Source organism: Aquarana catesbeiana, linkage group LG02, assembly GCF_042186555.1.
Source record: "Aquarana catesbeiana isolate 2022-GZ linkage group LG02, ASM4218655v1, whole genome shotgun sequence".
Classification (NCBI taxonomy): Eukaryota; Metazoa; Chordata; class Amphibia; order Anura; family Ranidae; genus Aquarana; species Aquarana catesbeiana.
The window spans coordinates 351922903-351950327 of NC_133325.1; the positions used below are offsets into that span (position 1 = coordinate 351922903).

General features: G+C 43.2%; 1 protein-coding gene across 2 annotated transcripts in view; it reads right to left on the reverse strand.

Annotated features, from left to right (window-relative positions):
* Positions 1 to 212: 212 nt before the first annotated feature.
* SH2D1B (SH2 domain containing 1B) overlaps positions 213 to 27425 on the reverse strand; it is a 50105-nt gene continuing 22892 nt past the window's right edge. For both annotated transcript variants that reach the window (XM_073614980.1, XM_073614979.1), the window contains exons 2-5: positions 17047 to 17110; positions 11429 to 11615; positions 4965 to 5012; positions 213 to 2246 (exon numbers count right to left, since the gene is read on the reverse strand). In XM_073614980.1, the coding sequence (XP_073471081.1) occupies positions 4972 to 5012; positions 11429 to 11615; positions 17047 to 17110 (292 nt within the window). In that variant the 3' untranslated portion in view covers positions 213 to 2246; positions 4965 to 4971. The remainder of the gene's footprint in view (positions 2247 to 4964; positions 5013 to 11428; positions 11616 to 17046; positions 17111 to 27425) is intronic.

Here is a 27425-nt window from a genome sequence, read left to right on the forward strand (position 1 = left end):
TCACCTGACAGGAGTTTACACACACAGATCCACGTCCCTGCTCTGTTACCGGCAATCGTGTGTGCCCAGCAGACATCACAGCCGCCGACTCCCAAGTGACGCGGCAGGTGCGTGCGCCCCCTAGACGGCCAGGAAGCCAAGGACGTCACATGACACCCGCCCAGGATGGGAGATCCCTCCTGCGGATGTCATTTGACTATGGGCGGGGAAGGAAGTGGCTAAGCAACAGTTGATTTAGTGTGCAACTCCAGCCAAAATGACACCCTTTTAGTTTCATAATATTTTTATTGAGCGTTTTACATACAACAAACAAGCAAATAATATGCGAATCCTAGTATTACACTTTGTCAAGAGCATAAAATTGCTGATGACAAATTCTGTAAAACACCACTGGCTGGACAAGGAAACAACAACAAAGGGTTAACATTCTAGAAAAAGTTATAATATATAGCTTTATAAGGTCTACAGGGATCCTAATAGTTATTTCAACCTCCAACCACTAATAACTGGAAGACAAAAAAGGGTGTTTTCTAAATGGTATCCTCATGAATCAGTTCCACAGTGAAAAATGATGTCTTTTTAGTTTTATGTGTGGGTCTTTGTAGACAACAATCTTCAGGGAAGGCATTGTTAAGAAACTACCTAAAGTCTAGTACACATTATCAGAAAATCATACGAAACATACTGCTTTTGAAGCGATCGTACGATAATTTTATAGATAATCTGATCGTTAGTACACGACTTTTGAGAGCCGATCACAACAGTTCATCCGAAATTATCCAAAGGGACAAACACAAATTTTTTTTCTTGTACGATTTTTCGTTTAATCAGTACAGTTTGCGTCCAACAATACAATACAAATACAAAGCAATACATTACATCACTTACGAAGTTGTATTCTGTCATATGAGAATTTTCGTAAATTGAGTTACCTCTTCATTTTTGGATATGAGACTAACATGCAAAAAAAAAAAAAAAAAGGTAATTCGTCCGATATTCTCATCGTGTGTACGAGGCTTCACACAGGCACAATAAAAGGGTCAAACTCTTTCACAATGTTTTTACCTTTCTCATCTCCATTATCATCTGCGTTCCAAAAAAACAAAAACACTTTTGTGCTAGAGTTCCACTTTAACACAAGATTAAATGATTTTTTTTTACCAGAGATTTTAGATGTATTTTATTCACAAACATAACATAATCAACAAGATCAGTGTATGTAACAATTACATTCTATTCACACACAAAAATTTTTTAGTCATTTATAAATAAATTGTGATTTTAACTATACATTTGCATTTTTTTTCTTTTTATGTTTAACAAATCATGTTTTATTGAAAGTGCACAAAAAAGACATATAGGGCTTTAAAAAGCATATGTTCAAATCATAGATACAGGTTGGCATACACATCATAGAACCATAATGGTAGAATACATAAAACAGCTGAAGAAGTAAGGCTGGTCATACAATCATCTTGTACAATTTTCCTTTATATTTACCAAAACCATATAATATGAGGTCAAACATAAACACTTTCAAAGTGTATTCAATCAGGCAGGCCCTTCGCACCACATAGTTGAAGGTAAATCTAAAGGAAATTGAATAAGTAAATTGTATAATATATGGCTAGCTTAAAGGAGAAGTCCAGCCTGAGCTTGTTTGGCTGGGCTTCTCCTACGGGTCACAGGAGTGCAATTTGTTTTCGGCTGAAGTCTGCTCTCTGCTGACATCACGGATATCAGTCCAGGCACCGCGTCATTGTGACAATAAAGTTTGGATCTGCCAGGTGCCTGGACTGATACCCGCCTCAGCCTCTCAGCGAGTCATTGAGAGCCTGAGACGGCCGCTCCCCGCCCCCTCCACAGCTCAGCACTCGGGAGCTGATTGACAGTCAGCAGCTCCCCACTTGGGGAGCTGCAAGAAACGAGCCATCGGCGATGTTGGATCACTCGGTTCTCAGTGCAGAGGCGGTGGGGGACAGATGCAGCATTGGACTGATGCTGCATCCACCTAGGTAAGTATGAAACTGCAAACAAACAAAAAAAACCAAATACTTCTCTTTTAAGCCAGAGCAATTTGTAACTCTGTGTTGTCCACAGCCCTCACCAGAGTGCATATAGTTATTGGTTGTATTGGAAGTATCTTGTCATACGTCCAGCTTATTTTTTGGAAGGTGATTAAAATAAGTCCACTATACTGAGACTGTTCTGTTATCTTTTTTCCAATATTCTCTTTACCACATTTCCTGCAATAAAAATAAATATAATTGTGAGTGATCGTGTATCCCAACAATCCAATTAATGAAGAAGCTGCATGACCAATGCTTTACACCAGAGGTCTCTAAACTTTCTAAACAAAGGGCAAGTATACTGTCCTTCAGACTTTAGGGGGGCTGGACTGTGGCTATTGGGAGTAGAAAAGGTCCCAACAGCAGTGAGAAAAAATAATGCCCCATCGTTTGTTTTAGTGGGAGTAATTGTGCCCCATTGCTGGTGTCATGGGGATAAATTGTGCCCCATCGTTGGAGTCATTAAGAGGAATTGAGCCCCGCAGTTGCTGTCATTGGGAGGTATTGTGCCTCATTGTTGGTATCAGTGGATCAAATAGTGCCCCAAGGGTGGGATAAAAGCAAGCAAAGGGCCACATCTGGCCCCTGGGTGGCAGTTTGGAGACCACTTCTTTACACAAAAAAACCTCCATCCAAAGAGATGTTATTTATTTATTTTTTTCAAATATAATCTTTATTAACGCCCACAACTGGCGAAATCAGGTCAATACAACAAAAATAAAAAATATAACATACAAATTACAACTGAAATATAACGTCATTTGTCTAATATATGGCGGCACAGATCAGTAGAGTCGCTTATAAAGCCAACCCCCGACCGGCGCCGCCCCTTGTTGTTTTCTAGAAAAAAATTATAAAAGTAATTCAAGTAGCAGACCTAACCTCGTTCGTTCCCTTCTTCCTGTTTCCAAAAATAAACAAAGCAAAAAAAAAAAATAAAAATAAAAGGGGGTTGTGAAACAGAGAGAGAGAAGAGAAAAAAGAGAAAGGGAAAGAAGGGGTGAAAGTTAAGGGGGCAATCAGCAGAAAGGGAAAGGGGGGTATATAAAAAAAAAAAAGGAAGAAAGGGGGATTAGGTATCTTTGGTTCCAGGGAGATGTTATTTATAAATGTGCTCTCCACTTTGCTGGCCATTTGAAAAAAAAAGCAAAGCCCCACTTTAATGCACAAGGGAAAAAAAAAAGGTTTTCTGGAGGGAGATGAAACCTTTAACATGACTTTGACAGGTCATGGGAGTGGGACATGTCTCTCCTCCTATCATATTCAACATTATGCAGGCTTAATTATTCCATTGGACAATGTAGACTCTGCCACTTATTAAATAAATATATGACATAGGTAACGTGGCGTACAGATTTAATGGTAACACAATACATTACTATATACATTACCAACTTATACCAGACCCGTTGAGAAAGATTATATTTGATATTTTGCTTTTTATTAATGTACCCTACCAATCCTAAGCCAGAGATGGTTCATTATTTTTATATGAAGATGCACAAAAAAAAACTTTCCCCCAAGCTAAACATCTTAACTTGCCCCATTTTATACTTTTGTCCACAGTCCCTCTACTTTTAACCTTTTTTTTACATGTTCGAGAGCTCTCATTCCTACCCTTGCTTTTCCATATTATTATGTCATTGATTGCTGGGGGTGTATATGCATGTCCCAGATCAGTGTCTCACAAAGTAGTAATAGAGTATTAAAATGACAGCTCTGGAACATTCACCTTCAAAACAAGTCAGTTCCCATATTCACAGCCTGGCAGGTTATTTTTTTTTTTTAGGTGCAATATCAGCCCAGTCTTTTTTGATTAGAATATGGATTTGCCATGTTTCCTGTGACCATCTGGGTCACAGAAAGCATTTATACAGCAATAAAGCATTCATTTGTGAGAGTGGGAATGGGTTAGAAACCCCCTTAGGTTTTTATTTCTGTCTGCGCCCTCCTTGAGGAGATTCCCTCTATTTTCTGTGTAATTATTTAGACAGGAAGCAAGTGGGAAATTTGCAAGTGGACTGGGATGTAGCCCTTCCCTAATGCAGGGCTGCACTGACTTTGCTGGGAATGCTGACACCACACTTAAGATGGTGGAGCCCAGCAGCAGTCTCAGGGATGTCTATACAAGGAAAAATTTTACGAATGTATTTATTGGCGTATAACACGCACTTTTTCACCCTGAAAATTGGGTGCAAATAGCGTGTGTGTGTTATACGCCAATAGTGCAATTTTAGAAGCCTCAGAGGGGACAGGGAGGGGGGTGAGATGAGCGCTGTCAGATTACATGCAGTGAGAATCTCCTATTTACTTGGTGGCCTCTGTAATAGGAAGTCCCGTCTCCTGGGCTGCCATTGGACCACTGTTCTGTCTACATACAGTGAGTATCTCCTATGATAATCTGTTGGCGCTCGTCCCACCCCCTCGCTGTTCCCTCCAGGCTGTAGATGGGCATCGATCAGACTGCACTGATGGGAATGGTGAGGCTGCTGCATTGAAAGCAATGGTGAGGCTGCTGCATTGAAGGCAATGGTGAGACTGCTGCATTGAAGGCAATGGTGAGGCTGCTGCATTAATGACACTTGTGAGGCTGCATTGATGTGGACTGATGAGGCTGCAGCATTAATGGCACTTGTGAGGCTGCAGCATTAATGGCACTTGTGAGGCTGCAGATGATCACTGACCCTCATTTTGCTTCAAAGTTCCTTATTTGAAATTAAATTTTTTTTCCTGAAACTTCCCTCTTAAAATTAATGTGCGTGTTATACGCTGATAAATACAGGTAAATAACATTCCTAAATTACATAAAATATACATATGATCTTATGGGAAGATTTTTGTTTAAATGAATGGTCTGCAATGGTCATTTTAAGTCCTATTAAATTTTATTCCTACCTCTAGTTCAAGAAGGCAGGACTTCCACATAGTCTCTTTCATCAACCTCTGCAACAGAGAAATTACATCAGTGCACAGTGTAAATGGTGCTGCTAAACAATAAACCTAAATTCATGCATATATTATCATTAGTTGAGGATCACCCACAAGGAATTGTAAGCAGGTTCCTGGTTCTGGATGCTACCCTTGGCAGATCAGCCTTTGCCTGCTCCCCCATATTACATCTCTTCTTTTGCCCTCCTTAATGAACAGTAATGCATTCATCTTTTGACTGACATGATTAACTATTCAAAAGCTGGCTGAGGGTGCACAAAGGCAATTCTATCAATCACAAACTTTTTATAGGCTGAATGGACCCAAACAATACAGTAGGAATTTAGATCACACCCAGGCTAATTTTTGGGAGCTAGTGTGCCAGCAACTTAATTAGAGAAAAAGCTTCTGCTTTAAGAATTTACTAGAGAAGGAGGGGTTGCGAAGACTCACTACTGGCACTGTTATTTATTTAATCTTTAACCTTAAAGCAGTAGTAAACTCCTGAATTCGATTTTTACCTACAGGTAAGCTTATAATAAAGTTCAATAAAAGCTCGTTGAACACCCAAAATTTCTGTGCATTCGGCAGGAGGATCGTCCACCGAGCGCAAAATCAATATGTTGTTAGGTGCGGGGCCGGGAAGCCGGCCCGCTGCGTCCTTCAAGATTAATGAGTCATTAGCTGTCAGCGAGCTTCCCCACTGACAGCTGAAAGACACAAAAAATTGCTGGCAATACAAAATAAAAAAAAAAGTACTGTGGGGTCCATACCAGGCCCACGTCAAAATAAAAAAAAATTGGCGTAGGGTCCCCCCCAAAATCCATACCAGACCCATTTCTGAGCACGCAGCCTGGCAGGCCAGGAAAGGGGGGGCACGAGCTGAACCATACCAGGCCACATGCCCTCAACATGGGGGGCTGGGTGCTTTGGGGCACGGGGGTTCTGCCCCCCACCCCACAGCACCTAGCCCTCATGTTGATGGGGAGAAGGGCTTCTTCCCGACAACCCTGAGCTGTGGTTGTGGGGGTCTGCGGGCAGGAGGCTTATCGGAACCTGGAAGCCCCCTTTAACAAGGGGGCCCCCAGATCCTGCCCCCCCATGATACATTGTACCTCTACCTATTCACCAAAAAAGTGTCAAAAAAACAAAACAAACAGAAGACAGGTCTTTGACAATTCCTTTATTTAAAAAAAAGTAAAAAAAAACAAAAAAAAAAAACAATGTCCCCCAATGTAGATCCGCCACCTGTTAAAGGGGGCTTCCAGATTCTGATAAGCCCCCTACCCGCAGACCCCCACAACCACAGCTCAGGGTTGTCAGGAAGAGGCCCTTGTCCCCATCAACATGAGGACAAGGTGCTTTGGGGTGGGGGGGCTGAGCATGTTGAGGGCATGTGGCCTGGTATGGTTTAGGAGGAGGGGGCTGCTCGCTTGTCCCCCCCCTTTCCTGGCCTGCCAGGCTGTGTGCTCAGATAAGGGTCTGGTATGTATTTTGGGGGAGACCCCATCAGTTTCTTTCAATTTTTTTTCTTTTGTATTTCCATGTGGCGGCAATAGCTTGCAGCCGCGAAGTACATTTAAATTCATTTGTTTTCTTTAGAAATTCAATATGGGCTGCAGCATGCTCTATACATGCTACAGATGCACACTTTACAGGCAGACTAAGCCCCACCCACTCCCAGGCACTATATTTAGAGGAATTTTTCATTTTTACTGTTTCACTTTAAGCATCATCAAAATCACTACTCCTTTAAAAACGATAATTTTTTTGCATTGATACATGTCCTCCAGGGCAGTACCCCAGCCCCCATACCCTTTTTATGGCCAATAACTTTCATATAAGCCTTCAAAATGGGGACTTTTAATTTTTCAAGTTCAGGTCCTATAGACTTCAATGGGGTTCGGTGTTCAGGTCCGAACGTTTTGCAATGTTCGGCTGTTCTGGTGCGAACCGAACCAGTGGGTGCTCGGCCCATCTCTACATATCAGGGGAAAATAAAAATACACATATACAGTACATCTCTACTATACATACCCATTACCCAATGTTTTATCTCTTTAAAGACACTGCAACTTCAGAAAAATACTTGTTTTTTTTTTTACCAGAAATGTACTTAGATCTTAAAGTGATAATAAAGTCTCTTTTATTTTTCTTTAAAAATAACAAACATGTTACACTTACCCAGCTCTGTGCAGTGGTTTTGCACAGAGCAACCTGGATCCTTCTCTTCTTGGGTCCCTCTTCAGAGCTCCTGGACCCTCCTTCCTGTCGAGTACCCCCACAGCAAGCAGCTTGCTGTGGGGGCACCCAAGCCAAGCCACAGCTCCCTGTGTCCATTCAGACACGGAGCCATGGTTCGGCCCTGCCCCCTCTCTTTCCTGATTGGCTAACTGACTTTGACAGCAGCAGGAGCCAATGGTGCCACTGCTGTGTCTCAGCCAATCAGGAGGGAGAGTCCCAGATGGCCGAGGCAGTCATGCACGTCGCTGGATAGAGATGGGGCTCAGGTAAGTATTAGGGGGGCTGCTGCACACAGAAGGTTTTTTATCTTAATGCATAGAATTTATCAAGATCAAAAACCTTCTGCTTTTACAACCACTTTAATTCCTAATTGTGGGCTTAAAACACACAGCAATTTTATTGAGTGGTGTCAGTCCTGCCCATTGTCTTTTGCTAAACTACTCAACAACCCCCACTGTTCCCTGCATAGGGATTAATTGGCTTGTGGTTCTGGGTAAGAACAGGAGGAGCTAAATAGTCTCATTTGAGATAACACAGGCAGAGAGCACAGGACAGCTCTGTTTTTTTTTATATACCAAATCATTATATTTTATCTACATACATATATTGCATACATACAAATAACATAGCATAACATACCCCCCCTTCTCCCTTTCCACAGATAAATTAATTTATTACTCTTACCCATATTATTAAACCAATTAGTCGGTTTTCCCAAATATAAACATAATGTACATTCATTTCTTATTTCCACATTATAAAATTATTCTAATGCCGCGTACACACGGTCAGATTTTCCAACAGGAAATGTTCGATGGGAGCTTGTTGTTGGAAATTCCGACCGTGTGTAGGCTTTATCGGACATTTTCTGTCGGAATTTCTGACAAACAAAATTTGAGATCTGGATCTCAAATTTTCCGACAATAAAATCGGTTGTTGTAAATTCCAAGCGTGTGTACACAATTCCGACACACAAAGTTCCACGCATGCTTGGAATCAAGCAGAAGAGCTGCACTGGCTATTGAACTTCATTTTTCTCGGCTTGTCGTACGTGTTGTAGGTCACCGCGTTCTTGACGTTCACAATTTCCGACAAGATTTGTGTGACCGTGTGTATGCAAGACAAGTTTGAGCCAACATCCGTTGAAAAAAAAAAATGGATTTTGTTGTCGGAGTGTGCGATCGTGTGTACGCGGCATACCGCTCAACATTCATCCTCCTATTGGAGGTCAATCCCATAGTATCCACCTATGGTCAAGGTTTACATTGACTTTACAAGTTTACAGATGATTCCACGGCAATGACACCACAGAGCTAAGAAAATGTTGAGGCCGAGAGATGCGTCAGTACAGAATAGTCGTGATCATTCTTGGCATTAATAGATGTGCTTCAGAAGTGCAGCCCTCTTCAGATTGGGGAATCTTTCTATCAGACAATAAAATAAAAACAGAAGCGCCCAGAGACCTAGTTATCAGGTAATGCACTAGGCCTCTGTGCCCTTTTGATTTTATTTTGTTCACATCGACTTTAGCAAACAGCAATAGCGCACCTAACCCTTACTTAGCTTACAGTTTACCATCATAATTTTTACATGATATTTTCCATTTTTTTATTTTTATATCTGAGCAGTTTTTCACTGCTTCATTTTCTAAATATGTACTAACAGTACTTTTCAAAGAAGTATTAAAAAATAATGGAAATCTAGGCTAGATAATAATTAGTCTGTACACTGTTTCTTGCAGTATACTGAGTGGTTTTGCTCAAAGCAAAAGGATTATGTGCATGTGTGGGTTGGGGATTTTGATTTGCTCTCCAAGTCAGGTATGTTACTGAGATGGTGGCGGGGTTGACCTTAAATTGCCGGGGTATAAACAAAGCTTATTATGGTACAAGAAAGAGCTTACAGTCATTGACCGTAATACTTTGATAGGGGTGCTTATGTGGAAGGTAGTATGTGAGAAATTAACTTATTACTTTAAATAATACTTAGCATAAAAAAACAAGACAGTACTGACGGTAATGTATTTCAGAAGCATCTCCTGAAATTGCCTATTGCATTGGCCTCTTCTCTTCCTCCTAGCACACTTCCGATTGACCATTCAGTGTGATGGGCAGCCTAACTGACCAATAGCAAAATGTGTGATGGGCACAAGGCTTGTAGTGAAGAAATTTGCATAACAGATCACCCTAGATCAGGCGTCATTAAATGGCAGACAGTGGTCCGGATTCAAACCAAGTCACTGTCCCATCCAGATCCACGGTCACGCCATTTAGAAGCCACATTTTCCCCCCAGCTTCTACAGTGGTAATTATCACAGCAGAGTGGAGAGCAGGAGGGAAGGCAATGCTGAGTTTAAGGTGGAAGGCACAACAGCGCTGAACATAGGGCAGGAGCAGGAGCTGCTCGATTTAACTATTCAAGTTAACCAGCAGGTGACTGGTTGCTAGGATGCAGGACAGTCCTAACAACCAATCACCAGCTTGTTAATATGAGAAGTTCACCACAGCTGCTCCTGTTTTTGCCCTCTACCTAGTGCTGCTGTGCCTCCCACCTTCAATCTAAAATGCTCCTACCTCCTGCTCTCCACAAGGTAGGAGAGTGAAGGGGGAGGGGGGCCAGAGGAGATGGCTGTGATGGACAGGTGGGGTGTGAAGGGAGGCAGTGCTGTGTGTGTGTTGGGGGGGGGTGATGTGAAAGGGGGTCAGGATATGAAAGGTGGCTGTGGGGAGGAGGGGGGGTGATGTCAAGGGGAGACAGTGCTTTGTGGGAAGAGTGGTGTGATGTGGAGGTGGCAGAGGACACAACTGTGGGGGGGGGGAGTCATGTGAAGGGGGCAAAAGACAGTACTGTGACGGGGGGGGTTATGTGAAGGGGCAGGAGACAGTACTGTGTGTGGGGGGGGTGATGTGAAGGGGGGCAGGAGACAGTACTGTGGGGAGTGATATGAAGGGGGGCAGAGGAGAGTACTGTTGGGGGGGGTCATGTGAAGGGCGGAGGACACTACTGGGGTGGAGATGATGACTGAAGGGGGGGGGTTGTGGACACTGCTGTGAATAAAGGGAGTGTGTAAAGTGAAGGAGGTTCACAACACTACTGTGAAGGGGGTGGTGTAATGTAAAGGGGGCCTGTGATGTGAAGTGGGGGACTGTGATCTGCGGGGGGGGGGGCTGAGGACACTAATGTATGAACAGCATTGTCATATAGGAGGAGAGGGCTGTGATGTGAAGGTTCATCGCAGAAAAAAGTGAATCTTCTGCTGGAAGAAAATTTTACTGACCAGACCTCCATGAATTTTAATTTGATACCCCTGCCCTAGATTATAGGGCTCCCGGGTGCTTGGAAGAAAATGTATAGTTTGCATGGATTTTTTTAGTTGCAAATTAGACTATACTGTTCAAAAAAATGAATTAAAAAAATTATGTGAATAAACTTAACACGGACTGATGATTCTTGCCACTGCACCTGAAGTGCATGGCAATACTCCCAAAGGTGTTTAAACAAATTCATATAGTAAAAGCCTCCAGCACATCCAGATTTTTTTTTTGTTTGGCCCACAGTGCAGTGTGCAAAAAGAAACACCTTGTAAACCAAAAAAGTGCACAGGGTGCATCAATTGTCCCCTCCCGGAAATGAAGGCCCTCCCTGACCCCCCTAATCGCAAGACTCATGACAGGGGCAAGACACTCTGGTTCACCTAGCCAAAAGGCCTGGTAGACCCCTCTCCTGGTGGCTTGCAGAAACCAACCACCGAGTACCAGGTAAGTCCCTCTCCCGAAGAGACCCCACCCCAGTCAGGGGAACAAGGAATCTAAAGGTCACCCATCCTTCCCCTAGACCTGCACCCTACCATCCTTGGTGAGTGAAAGAGACACACATAAATAGTGCAGCGAAAAAAAAATGTGGAGAAAAAATAAATAAAGGTGACAATGTGCAATACAATTGCTAGGCATAACGATAATTACCCAAAAAGCTCCATAAAAGGTACAGGTTTGTTAAAAAGCATTAAAATGTGTTGGTGAGTATTATTTAGGGCCCAGTCTTTCTTGGCTTCATGCCGAGAAACTCACAATGCAGTGCGTTCAGTCCTTCAGTGAACAAGTGTTTGCCATAAGTATCCTCAAAGGCAGCAAAAGCCTGCATCAAAAACCTGGACTTGGCACCAGTTTTGTACTCTCATAATGACATACCTGCATATGTGTCTCCTAATAGAAGTATGCGCTTGATTGATCCTTTAAGTTGGATTTGAGTTTCCTCTGCTTCATTCTTGTTTACAGGGCAGCTCAGGGAATGCATCAACCCTTTGTTAGAGTTTTCATAATAGGCGATGAGGTCCTTAAGGTTGGGGAAGTATTTTTCTTCTACACCTTTAGCTGCCTAAGTAAGAAAAAAATATCAGCCACAATTTGAATTTGTAGATCACATAAATGAACCTATCTTGATTGTGATAACATTGGACCTTCCAGTAAATAGTCAGCATTCACAACAACCCTCAATAAATCACTTCATTTTTAGAAAATGTGAATCATTTCACGAAAGTTTCTATTGGTAGTTATTTGCAGATATGATTTGACCAAAACTCTCTCTGCACACATTGAGCAGCTGAATTCTTAGTAAACGATTTTGCTTGCTCACAAGTAAGGTCGCACCCCTTTCTGGCCTATTGCATAGTGACTTTATACAGTATATCTTAGCACAGTGTTAAATAAATGCTAGTAATCAAGTACTGGGGACATGTACATATGCAAATTACAGAGATTGGTTGGGCAAACAAATTGGATGTTGACTGAGTGCAAGATTCTCCAGATATACAATTTTTTCATTGACATGCATGCACACAGGCTGTGGCATTATGATTATTAAGTGGTACATTTAATATATTAATGACATTATAACAATTTAATATCCTTTTATAAATGCATGTTAACAATGTTTTCATTGTGCTAATATATAAAAAAATGTTCAGTTTGCTGATTTGGTAATGCTGACATGTCTGTTTCAAAAGATGTTTACATTTAAATGGTCTAAAATGATCTAAAAGTTTACATTTTAATGGTAGATCCACATTAGGGGCATGTTTTTAAAGCAGTATATTTGAGATATACAAGACATTCATTGCAGGTAAATCAGTCACTGTAAAAACACATACATCTGGGAGATACACTTGCAGTGAATGTTTTGTGAATGTTACTGCTTTACAAGTTATAAGTGGAATAATATGAGTTAACTAAAATGACATACACAATATTGTCAAAAGTATTGGGACCCCTTCCTTTACACACACATGAACTGTAATGGCATCCCAGTCTTAGTCCATAGGGTTCAATATTGAGTTGGCCACCCTTTGCCGCTATAACAGCTTCAACTCTTCTGGGAAGGCTGTCCACAAGGTTTAGGAGTGTGTCTATGGGAATGTTTGACCATTCTTACAGAAGCGCATTTGTGAGGTCAGGCACTGATGTTGGACCAGAAGGCCTGGCTTACAGTCTCTGCTCTAATTCATCCCAAAGGTGTTCTATCTGGTTGAGTTCAGGACTCTATGCAGGGCAGTCAAGTCTCTCCACTCCAAACGTGCTCATCCATGTCTTTATGGACCTTGCTTTGTGCACTTGTGCGTAGTCATGTTGGAACAAGAAGGGGCCATCCCCAAACTGTTCCCACAAAGTATGAAATTGTCCAAAATGTCTTGGTATAATGACGTTTTAAGAATTCTCTTTGAACTAAGGGGCCAAGCCCAAACCCTGAAAAACAACCCCACGCCATAATCTCCGCTCCACCAAATGATTTGGACCAGTGTACAAAGCAAGGTCCATAATGAAATGGATGAGCGAGTTTGGGGTGGAGGAGCTTCACTGGTCTGCACAGAGTTCTGACCTCAACCCGATAGAACCCCTTTGAGATGAATTCGAGCAGAGACTGCGAGACATCCCTTCTCGTTCAGAATCAGTGCCTGACCGCATAAATGTGCTTCTGGAAAAATGGTCAAACCTTCCCATAGACACACTCTTAAACCTTGTGGACAGCCTTCCCAGAAGAGTTGAAGCTGTTATAGCTGCAAAGGGTGGGCCAATTCAATATTGAACCCTATGGACTAAGACTGGGATGCCATTAAATTTCATGAAGATTGAAAAAAAAAAAACAACGAGCTACCAGGTGTAACCAAAAAATTTTTTATGGATAAATAAAACTGATGAATAAAGCCATAAAAGTACTTGTGCACTATTCTGTGTTAAAAACAATAAAATTAAATATAAAAGATGGTGTACTACCTAAATGTGATTAAACAATAACTAATCTTAAAAAAGATAAAGCTGCCAATCCCTGTAGCGTCCCCACATACATTATGAGTAAAATCACAATGTGTGGAAAGGCACTAAACCCATATAAATAATCAAGGGTTCACATATATAAATACACAGGCAGGATAATATGCTGGAAACGAATATCGCAAGTGTAAAAAGATTCACATAAGTGGTCACCATAAAAATATAAACCAATCCAGTGAAAAGTATATAACATCTATTCAAGTGCCAAATACTATAAGGTAACTTAAAAAAAATGCAAAATATGTAAGAGTTCAGAGCAAAAAAAGTGTCAAGAAAAGCACAGTTGAAGGTGACAGTGCTGAAAAAAAATCCAAGTCCAGTGATGCTGTATTGCTCACGCAGTCCAGTCCAGTGTTTTAATCCAGGGAAGTGAGTGAAATCCACCAATATATGCAATGGCCGCTCACCTCAATAAGGAGAATATCAGGCAATGATATGGGTAAACCACTGATCTCCATGCGATCTCCGTCATTCCATCAGGTGATCGATCAGTTCACACATATAAAAGGCAATGAAACTCCTTATGGTGTAGTATCAAAGATTAATTTATTATAAAACAATGTAGCAATTTACAGTTTAAAATTCGGACATCCAGAAATTGAAATAATCCGAACTTCCGGTCTCGGCCGTGACCGGAAGTGACGTCACCCAGCTCCTCCCGACGCATTGCGTCACTGACATGTAACTTTATCAAGGGCTGGAGGCTGGGTGACTTCAAGCAGTACAGGGTAACCTGGCTCATGGGCCCTTTCTTTTTCACAGCTGGACTCTTATCCTTCATTAAATGTCATGTGCGTGTAAAGCTAGGTGTCCCAATACTTTTCACTATATAGTGTATGAAAAGGCAATATTTCTTTTTTAAAGCTGAACCCTGAGTAAGGATTTTGCATAGTTGCACTGATGCAGCTTGGACCACAAATGCACATATTCTATACCTTGATGATCCCTGTGAAAGTGAAGAATCGGTGTAGTAACCACACTTGGTCCCATGCAGAGTGGCTGCCCTGCTTGAATAAAAATCACAGGGAATCACCCTCTTGACACTCATTTAGAAAATGCCTTGCATTTTTCTCAATAAATGCAATACATTTTCTGATTAGACACACCACCTCACCTTTCCATCTCGTTCAGTCAGAGGATGCTTTCTGTTCATTGACAAAAATGCAAGGCATTCTCTGACTGGTGCCCATGTTGAGCGAATGACCCCTGTAGCAACTCTGTAGCAAGGCAGCAGCTCAGCACAGGACCCAGAAAACAGCGAGGATCACTGTAGTATTGGCAACTACTACAGCGATTCTCCGCTTCCACCGAGACCGACCAAGTATGAATTATGCATACTTACATTTGTCCAAGCTGGACCAATATAACGATGCAAAACATACCTGGAATTCAGCTCTAAAGAGGAAGTAAACCCTGCAGGGAAAAAAAAGTTTTCCCCTTCCCTGCAAAGGAAAGGCATAATGTGCTAGTATGCATCACATACTAGCACATTATGTGACACTTACCTGCAAATGAAGCCCGTGTCATCCCTGCTGCAGGCCGCATCCATGTTTGCCCCTCTTCCTTCCAGGGCCGTGCGATGTCACTCCCGCGCATGTGTGTGGGAGCCACCAGTCACAGCACTCACTCCTAAAGAAACGGCACAGGTGGCTGTTTCTTCAGAGCGCATGCACCGATGACATCATCAGCGCAGTATACAATAGGGCTAGCTGCTTAAAAGAAACCTATGAGAAGAAATACATGGAAGCTGCTATTGCTGAGCTCATCTTCTGAAGATGCCAGTTGTTTGGGTGTTATATTTTCTGGCTTTAACCACTTGCCGACCGCTCACTGTACCTTTACTGCTACAGTGCGAGCCGGCTGCGCAGAATCACATGTGTGTGTGTAATATATATATATACACACACGTGATTCTGCATTTTCAGGTGGGGGTGCCCGGCTGGCTGTGCTGTGATTTGTAACTGCACATGTTACATGTAACGATTCATATGTTGATATTATTCAGTTGATAGTGTGAACCAAGGCTGAAAAGGTAAACATAGTAAACTATGTTTACTGTGCTTCATTTTGTGAATGAACAGGAAGCCGCCAGCACAGAGCATTTCCCATTCACTCACTGTCCAGTGCAGCTGATGCTGCAGAGAAAGGGACTGAGGAACCTGTCCTTATTCCCTTTCTCTGTCTCAAAAGTGAGACATCAGCAGTCTGTTTAGATCCCTGATATCTCACCAAAGCCCCCAATGGGGTTCCTAAAAATTGTAAAAAAAATAATGCTAAATAATATAATAAAAAAAAAAAAATGAAAAAATTAAATTGTGAAAATAAAAAACTACTGAAACCTTCCACTGCTCTACTGACATCATCCACTGCCCTTCTGACATTGTCCACTGCTCTGCTGATATCATCCACTGCTCTACTGTCACCTACCTCTGCCCTACTGACACCAACCTCTGCCCTACTAACACCATCCACTGCCCTACTGACGTCATCCACAGCTCTACTGTCACCTACCTCTGCCTTACTGACACCAACCTCTGCCTTACTGACACCAACCTCTGCCTTACTGTCACCTACCTCTGCCCTACTGACACCAACCTCTGCCCTACTAACACCATCCACTGCCCTACTGACGTCATCCACAGCTCTACTGTCACCTACCTCTGCCTTACTGACACCAACCTCTGCCTTACTGACACCAACCTCTGCCTTACTGACACCAACCTCTGCCTTACTGACACCAACCTCTGCCCTACTGACACCAACCTCTGCCCTACTGACACCAACCTCTGCCCTACTGACACCATCCACTGCTCTACCGATGTCATCCACAGCTCTACTGTCACCTACCTCTGCCCTACTGACACCAACCTCTGCCCTACTGACACCATCCACTGCTCTACTGACGTCATCCACTTTTAAGGTAAGGTAAGCTAAGTTCATATTTTTACAGTGACATTTGTTTTATTAATCTAAGCATATCTTATGGGTACAAGAATGCTTTTATTTTAATAACCATGCCCCTTTAAGCTCCATCCCACTGTTAATGCAATTTGGCCACACCCACCATTCACCATGGCACGCTTCACGCACCGCACTACTTTGGTTCTTGGGGAACAACCCTATAGTATTCCTTTAGTTTCAAGCCTCACTTCCGCAGCAGATTAGGAGGGGCGCTGCCGGTAAGGAAGGCAAGCACACAGAAGCAGTCCCTATTAAAGATCCATTTCTTGGATCACTTCTTCATATTTCGTGGTGCCCCTCCTAATCCACTATGGAAGTTAGGCTTGAAATCATCTCATTCAAACCACACCTACGTGGTGATTGTGTAGGCCTTCTCTCTCAGGTGATGGTGGGGGTAGGGGGTATGTAACTGAATCTTTGCCCTGCGTGAAAAAATGTCTAGCTTTGCCACTGTATTAGCATATCATATTTATATTATTAATATTATGGCCATAAATATAACATTTATTTGAATACCTTACCTCAACCATGTAATGACCTTGACGGTTTTGAAATATTCTGTATGTATAGATTATTCTTCCAAACCTATCAAAGAGAGAAAAACATAAAATAATGTATTAAATAGATAGGAAAGAGAATGTTAGAGTTTGCACTAAAAATCTTCTGCATTTTGGTGTAGCTCTTGAGAAATGTTGTATTTATTAGTATTAGGTTATGCATCGTATCAAATTGATGCCAGTATAGGACTCAATGAAAACTATGCCCATTTCTGAAAAAGCCAGGTGGCCCCCAGCTTCACATTGCCTCTATTCATTATGTTGGAACTGATTGACACCTAAGTCACTAGGGCAAATGCTTTCTCAATGCTAAGAATTTGTATAGAATCTTTATTTTACAAATAACAAATTATTTTAGTAAATGCTGTAAAAACATGTTTCTAAATAGCCCAGCATTACTTGCAATGCCTTCTGACAGACAGTATGAAATAGTAGTTAAAGTGTTACTAAACCCACAACAGAGAAATCAGTCTCTATATGCAGTAAAGCATGCTTGTTATACTCACTGTGGAACCTAAGGGGTTAATCATCCGTACTGTCTAAAAAGGCTGTTCAATCCTGTTGTCAGGGCTGGGCTCAGCCCTTCCTTCTCAAAGATGGCCGCTTAGCGGTTGGCTAATTGCCAGCTCCTATTTCTCCACAGTGACTCACCTGTTGATGATATCCTGCTCGTCAGCCCTGCCTACTTAAGCTGTCCAGTCCAGATGACCTCTGCCTTCGCTATGGTCACATCTCTAGAGATGCTCGTCTGTGTTTCTGTTAAAGACTTGCTTGGCTGACATTGCTTCTGGCTCTAGATCCTGCTTGCTGTTCTTCTATGTTCATCTCTGGCTTCCTGACGTTTTAGCTTGTCTGACTATCCATTTTGGTTCCTGAACTCTGGCTATGTTTTGACTACGTTTACTTTGTTTACCTTTTTTATTATTATTAATTATTAATAAAGTATGATTTAACTGTACTTCTGTCTCAGCCTGATTCATGGTTTCTGACAGTAGGCCATGAATTCAGAAGATGCAGTCAATCCACTTGTTTGTAATATTTTTTCCAGATTGGATGAGTAGGATCACCGCATGGATCAGTTTGCCAAGGTGATTGTCTCGGACAGGGGTAGTCAGTTTGTGTTGCGGTTCTGGCAAGCTTTTTGTGAACAGTTGGGAATTCAGCTTGCTTTCTCCTCTGCGTTTTACCCGCAGTCTAATGGGGCCACAGAACGAGCCAATCAATCCTTGGAGCAATTCCTACATTGCTATATTTCTGACCATCATAACAACTGGTCAGACCTCTTACCGTGGGCGGAGTTTGCTCACAATAGTGCCTTGAATTCTGCTTCCCGATTGTCCCCGTTTATGACGAACTATCTATTCCAATCTTCCATGATGCGATGACGTCACTGACTCCTCTTCCCGGAAGAGGTGTCAGTGACGTCATCGCATAGCGTTCGGCAAACACAGCGATAGCTGTATGAGCGGTGAAGCTGTCTGACCATTGTAACAAAAGCGATTCAGCTACTGCAAATATGTGAGTGGATTACATTGATTGCCCAGTTTTGTAGCATTTAAAAACACTGCACAATGATGGTTTTTCTTTTATCTTTTATGTGAATCATCACCTTGCAAATGTAATTCATCATGCAACTGTGATCTGTGATAATTGAAATACAAGCAAGTTCATCAAAGGCATTTGATTGGACTTTTAGACCTCAGCTGGATTAACACAGACACTATTTAATGTTTTTTTATTTCTTTCATCAACATATATCTAGGGATATGTGTTCCCCTATAGGTTTTTGATGCATTTATTTGCATCCATTCACTTGATTGATATATTTATTTGCACTTATACACTTTACTGATTGTGATATCAGGGTATTTTTTATGGTTTAGGATTTTATATACAAGTACCACTCCAACAGATGGGGAGAGTTTGATAAGCGCACCAACATATTTTATATTGATTTGTAGCAACGGTGTCGCAGCACTAATTGGTTGGTTACAGCTCACACATTTTTTACTGGTGTTTTGTTATTTTATAGAGAATCCACATCAGCGCTTTAGTTTTCTTTTTTCACTATTTAAAGCAGAGGCTTGCCTAGTATCATTGCTGGATGGTCTTCAGCTTTACCTTGTGACTTGTTTTCCTAAAAAAGCCTACTTGATCCACTTACTGACCTAGCTCCGCCTAACTTCTTTTGGATTGCCTGCTTATGTCTGCTACTGATTTATGTTGCCAACCCAGGCATAGACTGACAAACATTCTGCTGATTTTGTACCTCGCTGCCTACATGTTGCTAACTCCTGCCTATCTCTGACCTAGAATCTGATTATGACTCTGTATCTGCCTGACTGCTACCTGACTTGTAACCTGACTCCTCGCTTTTGCTCATCCCACCTCAGCATCTCAGTCCAAGCTTGTTGCACCAACTTCCCAGTACCTGCCCCCTGACACTGCCCTAGTAGTACCTGTCTCCACCACCAGGGGTGCTTGGATGGAAAGTGTGCAAGAGGCCACCCTCGACATTTTGAGCTCCACTGACAAGTACGCGACACAGCACTTCTTGCATAACCTGGCCTGGACGACTATGTACCCGCCTCACCAGTTGAGCAAGTATTATTGGCTTTGATTAAAACATTACCATTAGGGATGAGCTTCGAGTTCGAGTCGAACTCATGTTCGACTCGAACATTAGCTGTTCGCAAGTTCGCCGAACACCGAACAATTTGGGGTGTTCGCGGCAAATTCGAATGCCGCGGAACACCCTTTAAAAGTCTATGGGAGAAGTCAAAAGTGCTAATTTTAAAGGCTTATATGCAAGTTATTGTCATAAAAAGTGTTTGGGGACCCGGGTCCTGCCCCAGGGGACATGTATCAATGCAAAAAAAAGTTTTAAAAACGGACGTTTTTTCAGGAGCAGTGATTTTAATAATGCTTAAAGTCAAACAATAAAAGTGTAATATTCCTTTAAATTTCGTACCTGGGGGGTGTCTATAGTATGCCTGTAAAGGGGCGCATGTTTCCCGTGTTTAGAACAGTCTGACAGCAAAATGACATTTGGAAGGAAAAAACACATTTAAAACTACCCGCGGCTATTGCATTGCCGACAATACACATAGAAGTTCATTGATAAAAACGGCATGGGAATTCCCCCCAGGGAAACCCCGAACCAAAATTAAAAAAAAAAAAAATGACGTGGGGGGGTCCCCCTAAATTCCATACCAGGCCCTTCAGGTCTGGTATGGATATTAAGGGGAACCCCGGCCAAAATTTAAAAAAAAAAAATGACGTGGGGTTCCCCCTAAATTCCATACCAGACCCTTCAGGTCTGGTATGGATTTTAAGGGGAACCCCGCGCCAAAAAAAAAAAAAAAAAACGGCGTGGGGTTCCCCCAAAAATCCATACCAGACCCTTATCCGAGCACGCAACCTGGCAGGCCGCAGGAAAAGAGGGGGGGGACGAGAGTGCGGCCCCCCCCCCTCCTGAACCGTACCAGGCCACATGCCCTCAACATTGGGAGGGTGCTTTGGGGTAGCCCCCCAAAACACCTTGTCCCCATGTTGATGAGGACAAGGGCCTCATCCCCACAACCGTGGCCGGTGGTTGTGGGGGTCTGCGGGCGGGGGGCTTATCGGAATCTGGAAGCCCCCTTTAACAAGGGGACCCCCAGATCCCGGCCCCCCCCCTGTGTGAAATGGTAAGGGGGTACTTACCCCTACCATTTCACTAAAAAACTGTCAAAATAGTTAAAAATGACAAGAGACAGTTTTTGACAATTCCTTTATTTAAATGCTTCTTCTATCTTCCTTCATCTTCTTCTGGTTCTTCTGGCTCTTCTGGTTCTTCCTCCGGCGTTCTCGTCCAGCATCTTCTCCGCGGCGTCTTCTATCTTCTTCTCCTCGGGCCGCTCCGCACCCATGGCATGAGGGGAGGCTCCCGCTCTTCTCTTCATCTTCTTCTTCATCCTCTTCTCTTCTTCATCTTCTTCATCTTCATCTTCTCTTCTTTTCTTCTGCGGGCCGCTCCGCATCCATGCATGGAGGGAGGCTCCCGCTGTGTGACGGCGTCTCCTCGTCTGACGGTTCTTAAATAACGGGGGGCGGGGCCACCCGGTGACCCCGCCCCCCTCTGACGCACGGGACATGACGGGACTTCCCTGTGGCATTCCCCATGACGTCACAGGGAAGTCCCGTCAAGTCACCGTGCGTCAGAGGGGGGCGGGGTCACCGGGTGGCCCCGCCCCCCGTTATTTAAGAACCGTCAGACGAGGAGACGCCGTCACACAGCGGGAGCCTCCCTCCATGCATGGATGCGGAGCGGCCCGCAGAAGAAAAGAAGAGAAGATGAAGATGAAGAAGATGAAGAAGAGAAGAGGATGAAGAAGAAGATGAAGAGAAGAGCGGGAGCCTCCCCTCATGCCATGGGTGCGGAGCGGCCCGAGGAGAAGAAGATAGAAGACGCCGCGGAGAAGATGCTGGACGAGAACGCCGGAGGAAGAACCAGAAGACTCAGAAGAACCAGAAGAAGAAGAAGATGAAGGAAGATAGAAGAAGCATTTAAATAAAGGAATTGTCAAAAAGTGTCTCTTGTCATTTTTAACTATTTTGACAGTTTTTTAGTGAAATGGTAGGGGTAAGTACCCCCTTACCATTTCACACAGGGGGGGGGCCGGGATCTGGGGGTCCCCTTGTTAAAGGGGGCTTCCAGATTCCGATAAGCCCCCCGCCCGCAGACCCCCACAACCACCGGCCACGGTTGTGGGGATGAGGCCCTTGTCCTCATCAACATGGGGACAAGGTGTTTTGGGGGGCTACCCCAAAGCACCCTCCCAATGTTGAGGGCATGTGGCCTGGTACGGTTCAGGAGGGGGGGGGCCGCACTCTCGTCCCCCCCTCTTTTCCTGCGGCCTGCCAGGTTGCGTGCTCGGATAAGGGTCTGGTATGGAATTTAGGGGGAACCCCACGTCATTTTTTTTTAAAATTTTGGCCGGGGTTCCCCTTAATATCCATACCAGACCTGAAGGGCCTGGTATGGAATTTAGGGGGACCCCCCCACGTCATTTTTTTTTTTTTTAATTTTGGTTCGGGGTTTCCCTGGGGGGAATTCCCATGCCGTTTTTATCAATGAACTTCTATGTGTATTGTCGGCAATGCAATAGCCGCGGGTAGTTTTAAATGTGTTTTTTCCTTCCAAATGTCATTTTGCTGTCAGACTGTTCTAAACACAGGAAACATGCGCCCCTTTACAGGCATACTATAGACACCCCCCAGGTACGAAATTTAAAGGGGATATTACACTTTTATTGTTTGACTTTAAGCATTATTAAAATCACTGCTCCTGAAAAAACGGCCGTTTTTAAAACTTTTTTTTGCATTGATCCATGTCCCCTGGGGCAGGACCCAGGTCCCCAAACACTTTTTATGACAATAACTTGCATATAAGCCTTTAAAATTAGCACTTTTGATTATTCATGTTCGTGTCCCATAGACTTTAACGGTGTTCGCGTGTTCGAGCGAACTTTTTTCCTGTTCGCATGTTCTGGTGCGAACCGAACAGGGGGGTGTTCGGCTCATCCCTAATTACCATCCAAGGCAGACTTTGAAATACTGGCCAACAAGGTAGAGACAACCTTACAGTGAGACCTCCATCTTGTTAAATAAGATATAACCGACTAACATACCAGAGTGATCTCATAGGAACGAGAAAAAAGGCCTTACAAGTATAAAGTACCTCTCCCAAATAAATCTATTTCTATACTATTCTATAATATTTTTTTATTAAAGGACTTGTCAAAAGCTGTCCATATGTGTTTATTTCCACATTTGTGAATGTGTAGGGTATTATTGTTAAAGAGGGTTCTAGATTCTGATAAATCCCCCTCCCTCAGACCCCCACAATCATCGGGCCAGGTTTGTGAGGAAGAGACTGTACTGGGAGGTGTAATTAACCAGCGATTTAAACAAACTTTCTTGTTTGTAAATGTCAGTGTTGCTATACATAGTAGGTTGTATACTTCAAACATATGTGCCACTTCACAGGAAGGCTAGGGGCACACCCACCGAATGTTATTTTGCAATTATTTTGCCATTTTAAAGTATTACTTTAAGTACTAATACAATTGCTGCTTCTCGCCAAAATTATATTTAAAAATTGCTTTTTGGGACACATTGAGGCTGCATTTGATGGGGCACAGTGAGGCTGCATTTGATGGGGCACAGTGAGGCTGCATTTGATGGGAGCACAGTGAGGTTGCATTTGATGGGGCACAGTAAGGCTGCATTTGATGGGAGCACAGTGAGGCTGCATTTGATGGGGCACAGTGAGGCTGCATTTGATGGGCACAGTGAGGCTGCATTTGATGGGCACAGTGGGGCTGCATTTGATGGGCACAGTGAGACTGCATTTGATGGGGCACAGTGAGGCTGCATTTGATGGGGCACAGGGGCTGCATATGATGTCACAGTGGCTGCATATGATTGGCACAGTGGCTGCATTCAAAGGGGCACAGTGAAGCTGCATTTGATGAGCACAGGGGCTGCATATGATGTTACAGTGGCTGCATATGATGTTACAGTGGCTGCATATGATGGGCACAGTGGCTGCATTCGATGCTGCACAATGGCTGCATTTGATGGGCACAGCAGCTGTATTTGATGGGCACAGTGGAGGCAATTGATGGGAACAGTGGCCTGCGTTTGATGGGCACAGTGGCTGCGTTTGATGGGCACAGTGGCTGCATTTGATGGTACAGTGGCAGCATTTGATGGCACAGTGGCAGCATTTGATATGGCACAGTGGCTGCGTGTGATGGGCACAGTGGCTGCGTGTGATGGGCACAGTGGCTGCGTTTGATGGGCACAGTGGCTGGGTTTGATGGCACAGTGGCAGCAATTGATGGGCACAGTGGTTGAGTTTAATGGCACAGTGGCGGCAATTGATGGGCACAGTGGCTGCGTTTGATGGCACAATGGCTGTGATTGATGGTACAGTGAGGCTGTAATTAATGGGGTTTTTTTTCAGAATTTTTCAGTTTGTTTGCGCCCCCCCAAAAATTTTGAGCACCACTGCTCTCTCCACTGCCAGACTTTGGAGCCTTAAAGCAACAAATTGCCTCCTATACAGTATCTCAGTGGAGTGACCTCTCTGTGGGTCGCCTTTGCTTACTTACTCTGTCCTTAGTGTGCAGCTCAGAGAACAGGAACCTAAGGCTGGCCATGCTCATTTTCATGCTCATACTCATGACCATTGATGTGCTCGTGCTCCTACTCCTGAGCATAGATGTATAAGCGGCGCAAACAAGGATTCACAGATGCAGCCGTAGATTATGGTTCTCGTTGGTCTATTTAAACCAGAGGCTTGCCTACTATCATTGCTGGATGGTCTTCAGCTTTACCTTGTGACTTGTTTTCCTAAAAAAGCCTCTTGATCCACTTACTGACCTAGTTCCACCTAACTCTTCTTTGGATTTCCTTTGCCTGGTTATATCTGCTACTGATTCATGTTGCCAACCCAGGCATAGACTGACAAACATTCTGCTGATTTTGTACCTCGCTGCCAACATGTTGCTAACTCCTGCCTATATCTGACCTAGACTCTGATTATGACTCTGTACCTATCTGTCTGACTGCTACCTGGCTTGGGACCTGACTCCTCGCTTTTGCTCATCCCAGCTCAGCATCTCCAAGTCCAAGCTTGTTGCACTAACTTCCCGGTATTTTTTTTATGAAAGGACTTGTCAAAAGCTGTTCATATGTGTTTATTTACACTTTTGTGAATGTCCAGGGGATTATTGTTAAAGAGGGTTCTAGATTCTGATAAATCCCCCTCCCTCAGACCCCCACAATCATCGGGCCAGGTTTGTGAGGAAGAGACTGCACTGGGAGGTGTAATTAACCAGCGATTTAAACAAACTTTCTTGTTTGTAAATGTTTGTAAGTGTTGCTATACGTAGTATGTTGTATACTTCAAACAGATGTGCCACTTCACAGGAAGGGTAGGGGCACACCCATCGAATGTTATTTTGCAATTATTTTGCCATTTTAAAGTATTACTTTAAGTACTAATACAATTGCTGCTTCTTGACAAAATTATATTTAAAAATAGCTTTTTCCTGGTGCATCATGGCAGCATACATATGTGTTGTGACTCCGCCCCCACAACCTGATAGGACTGGTTAACTATAAATCAAAGACAGACCTGGCTCACAGCATTCTCCTTTTTTTCCCTCACCTGATCAGGACTGAAATCTTGAGGTATCCCTTACCGTTTGTCGCCCCAGCCAGGTTCAGCCTCTCCTGGTTGGAAGTCCTTCCTGTACAGTCTCTAAATGAGCTATATGGTTGGAGCCCCATTCTTGTGGTCTGGGGGGCATATTTCAGCCTCTCCTGGGCAGAAGTCCTTCCTCTACAGTCTCTAAATGAGCTATATGGTTGGAGCCCCAGTCTGGTGGAGCAGGCTTCTCAAGGAAAGCTTTTAAACAAGCTTTGACGTAAGTGACAGCGTTTCCTTTTGCTTACCATATGCTTTTTACTACTTTTCTCTGTGTTATGGGCGTTTGCCATTCCCACTGGCTGCAGCAGTGCAAGTACACTCTGAGCATGAGAGGCAGGAAGTGATGCGGCCTCTGTGTTTCCTGGCTAGAGCTTTTCCAGGATGGTGATCTGAACATGCTCAGGCACTGATATCACTAATAGCAAATGTGAGTTCTAAAATGGTTTTATGGTATTTTTGGGCAACAAATGGTGGAGCTCTCTACTCATGCATGATGAATGCTTATGTGGTCATTGTTTGCAGGTATGTGTTTCCCTTTTTATGGCATTCACCTGTGTTTTTCCTATCTCCTTTTCAGTGTTGCTCTAGGATCATTGTGCTCTTTATGGCATTCACCTGGGCTCTTCCTATCCCCTTTTCAATACTTGCTCTGGGATCACTGTGTTGGGCTCAGTTTCCACTAGTGTGACTTGTCACTGCAAATTCGCATGACAAGCCGTACCCCATGATTTCCAATGAGTACCATTCATATGTGCGTCAATAGACCCCAAGAATACACAGGCATTGCTTCAAGTCGCATCAATTTTGCAGCAAAATCATGCGACTTTCAGGTCGCAATAGTGGAGACTTAGCATTATGCTGTTTTTTCATTTCAGTCTGCTGCTTTGCTCTGTTTCTATGGGAAACGCTGTCCAGTCAGACCACCCATTGTCTTTAAGGTATAGGGATTAGGTAAGTAGTGAGGATTGAGAAAAAGAGAGCCAATATCTATAGTCCTGTAAGGACTACAAGATGGAGGGAGCCTTCTGACGGTCAAGACAAATCACCATCTAAGAACAGACAACCAGGCAATGTTAGGCATACAACTCAGTAACATACACCATTATGGATCCTATCCTGCAGTTTCCTATAAAATTCTCTATAACCATAGACACTTAAAGCAATAATTCCAGGTATAAGAGAGGATAAACTTCCCCTGTAGAGTTGAGAGTGAGGGAGCACTGCAGGTCTGGTATTCCAAAGTGGTATAATCTCAAATTGCTCTACATGTTTCACGTTGACAAAGAACGCTTCTTCAGGAGCTAGAGGTTCTATTAAAAAACATACATGCAAACAAAGAAAAAAACATATGTCATATTCACAGTACTTAGAGGCTATTCTCAAACAGTGTGCTGTAGGAAGCGCATGAGTAACAGTTTTGTTAAATTTTTAAATTTTCATGTCTACTCCCTGTGTCATTTGTATAATATTAATAAAACTTAACCTTTTTATATATGTTTTTTAGTTCATTACAATTGTGCCTCTAAAGTCCCAATTTTTAGTTCCTTGATGCCCTTAACATATTATCGGGGACGTTGGCACAAATGACCTCCAAGTACCTACAGAGTCACCCTGTATACTAGGTACTTTAGTACTAGGACTTTCCTTTTGCTAACCAGGCAATGTTGATTAAACTCATCATCTCACCCCTCATTATCATTGCTCCCCGTTTACAAACATCACAAGTTACCAGCCCTAATATTCGCTGCTTTTGTTGTGGAAAGTCATTGCCTGCCAAGCTAGTATGCCAAATCTGCCTGAAACAAGCACTATACAGCCCTGCAAGGACCTCAAGGTGAAAAGAGCCTGCTAAAAGCCAGAACAGTCACCGCTCAAGCACAGACATATAGGCAACATTGATTAATGTCATCATCTCACCTCTCATTTTGTTTGCTCCCCCTGTTTACAAACACCACAGATTACCAGCCCTAATGGTTGCTGCATTCTTGGTGGAAAGTCATTGTTTGATAAGCTACTATGCATGAATTGCCTAGCACTTCCAACCAGAGCCAGTAGGTGGTGTCCAAATAGGAAAGCTTGC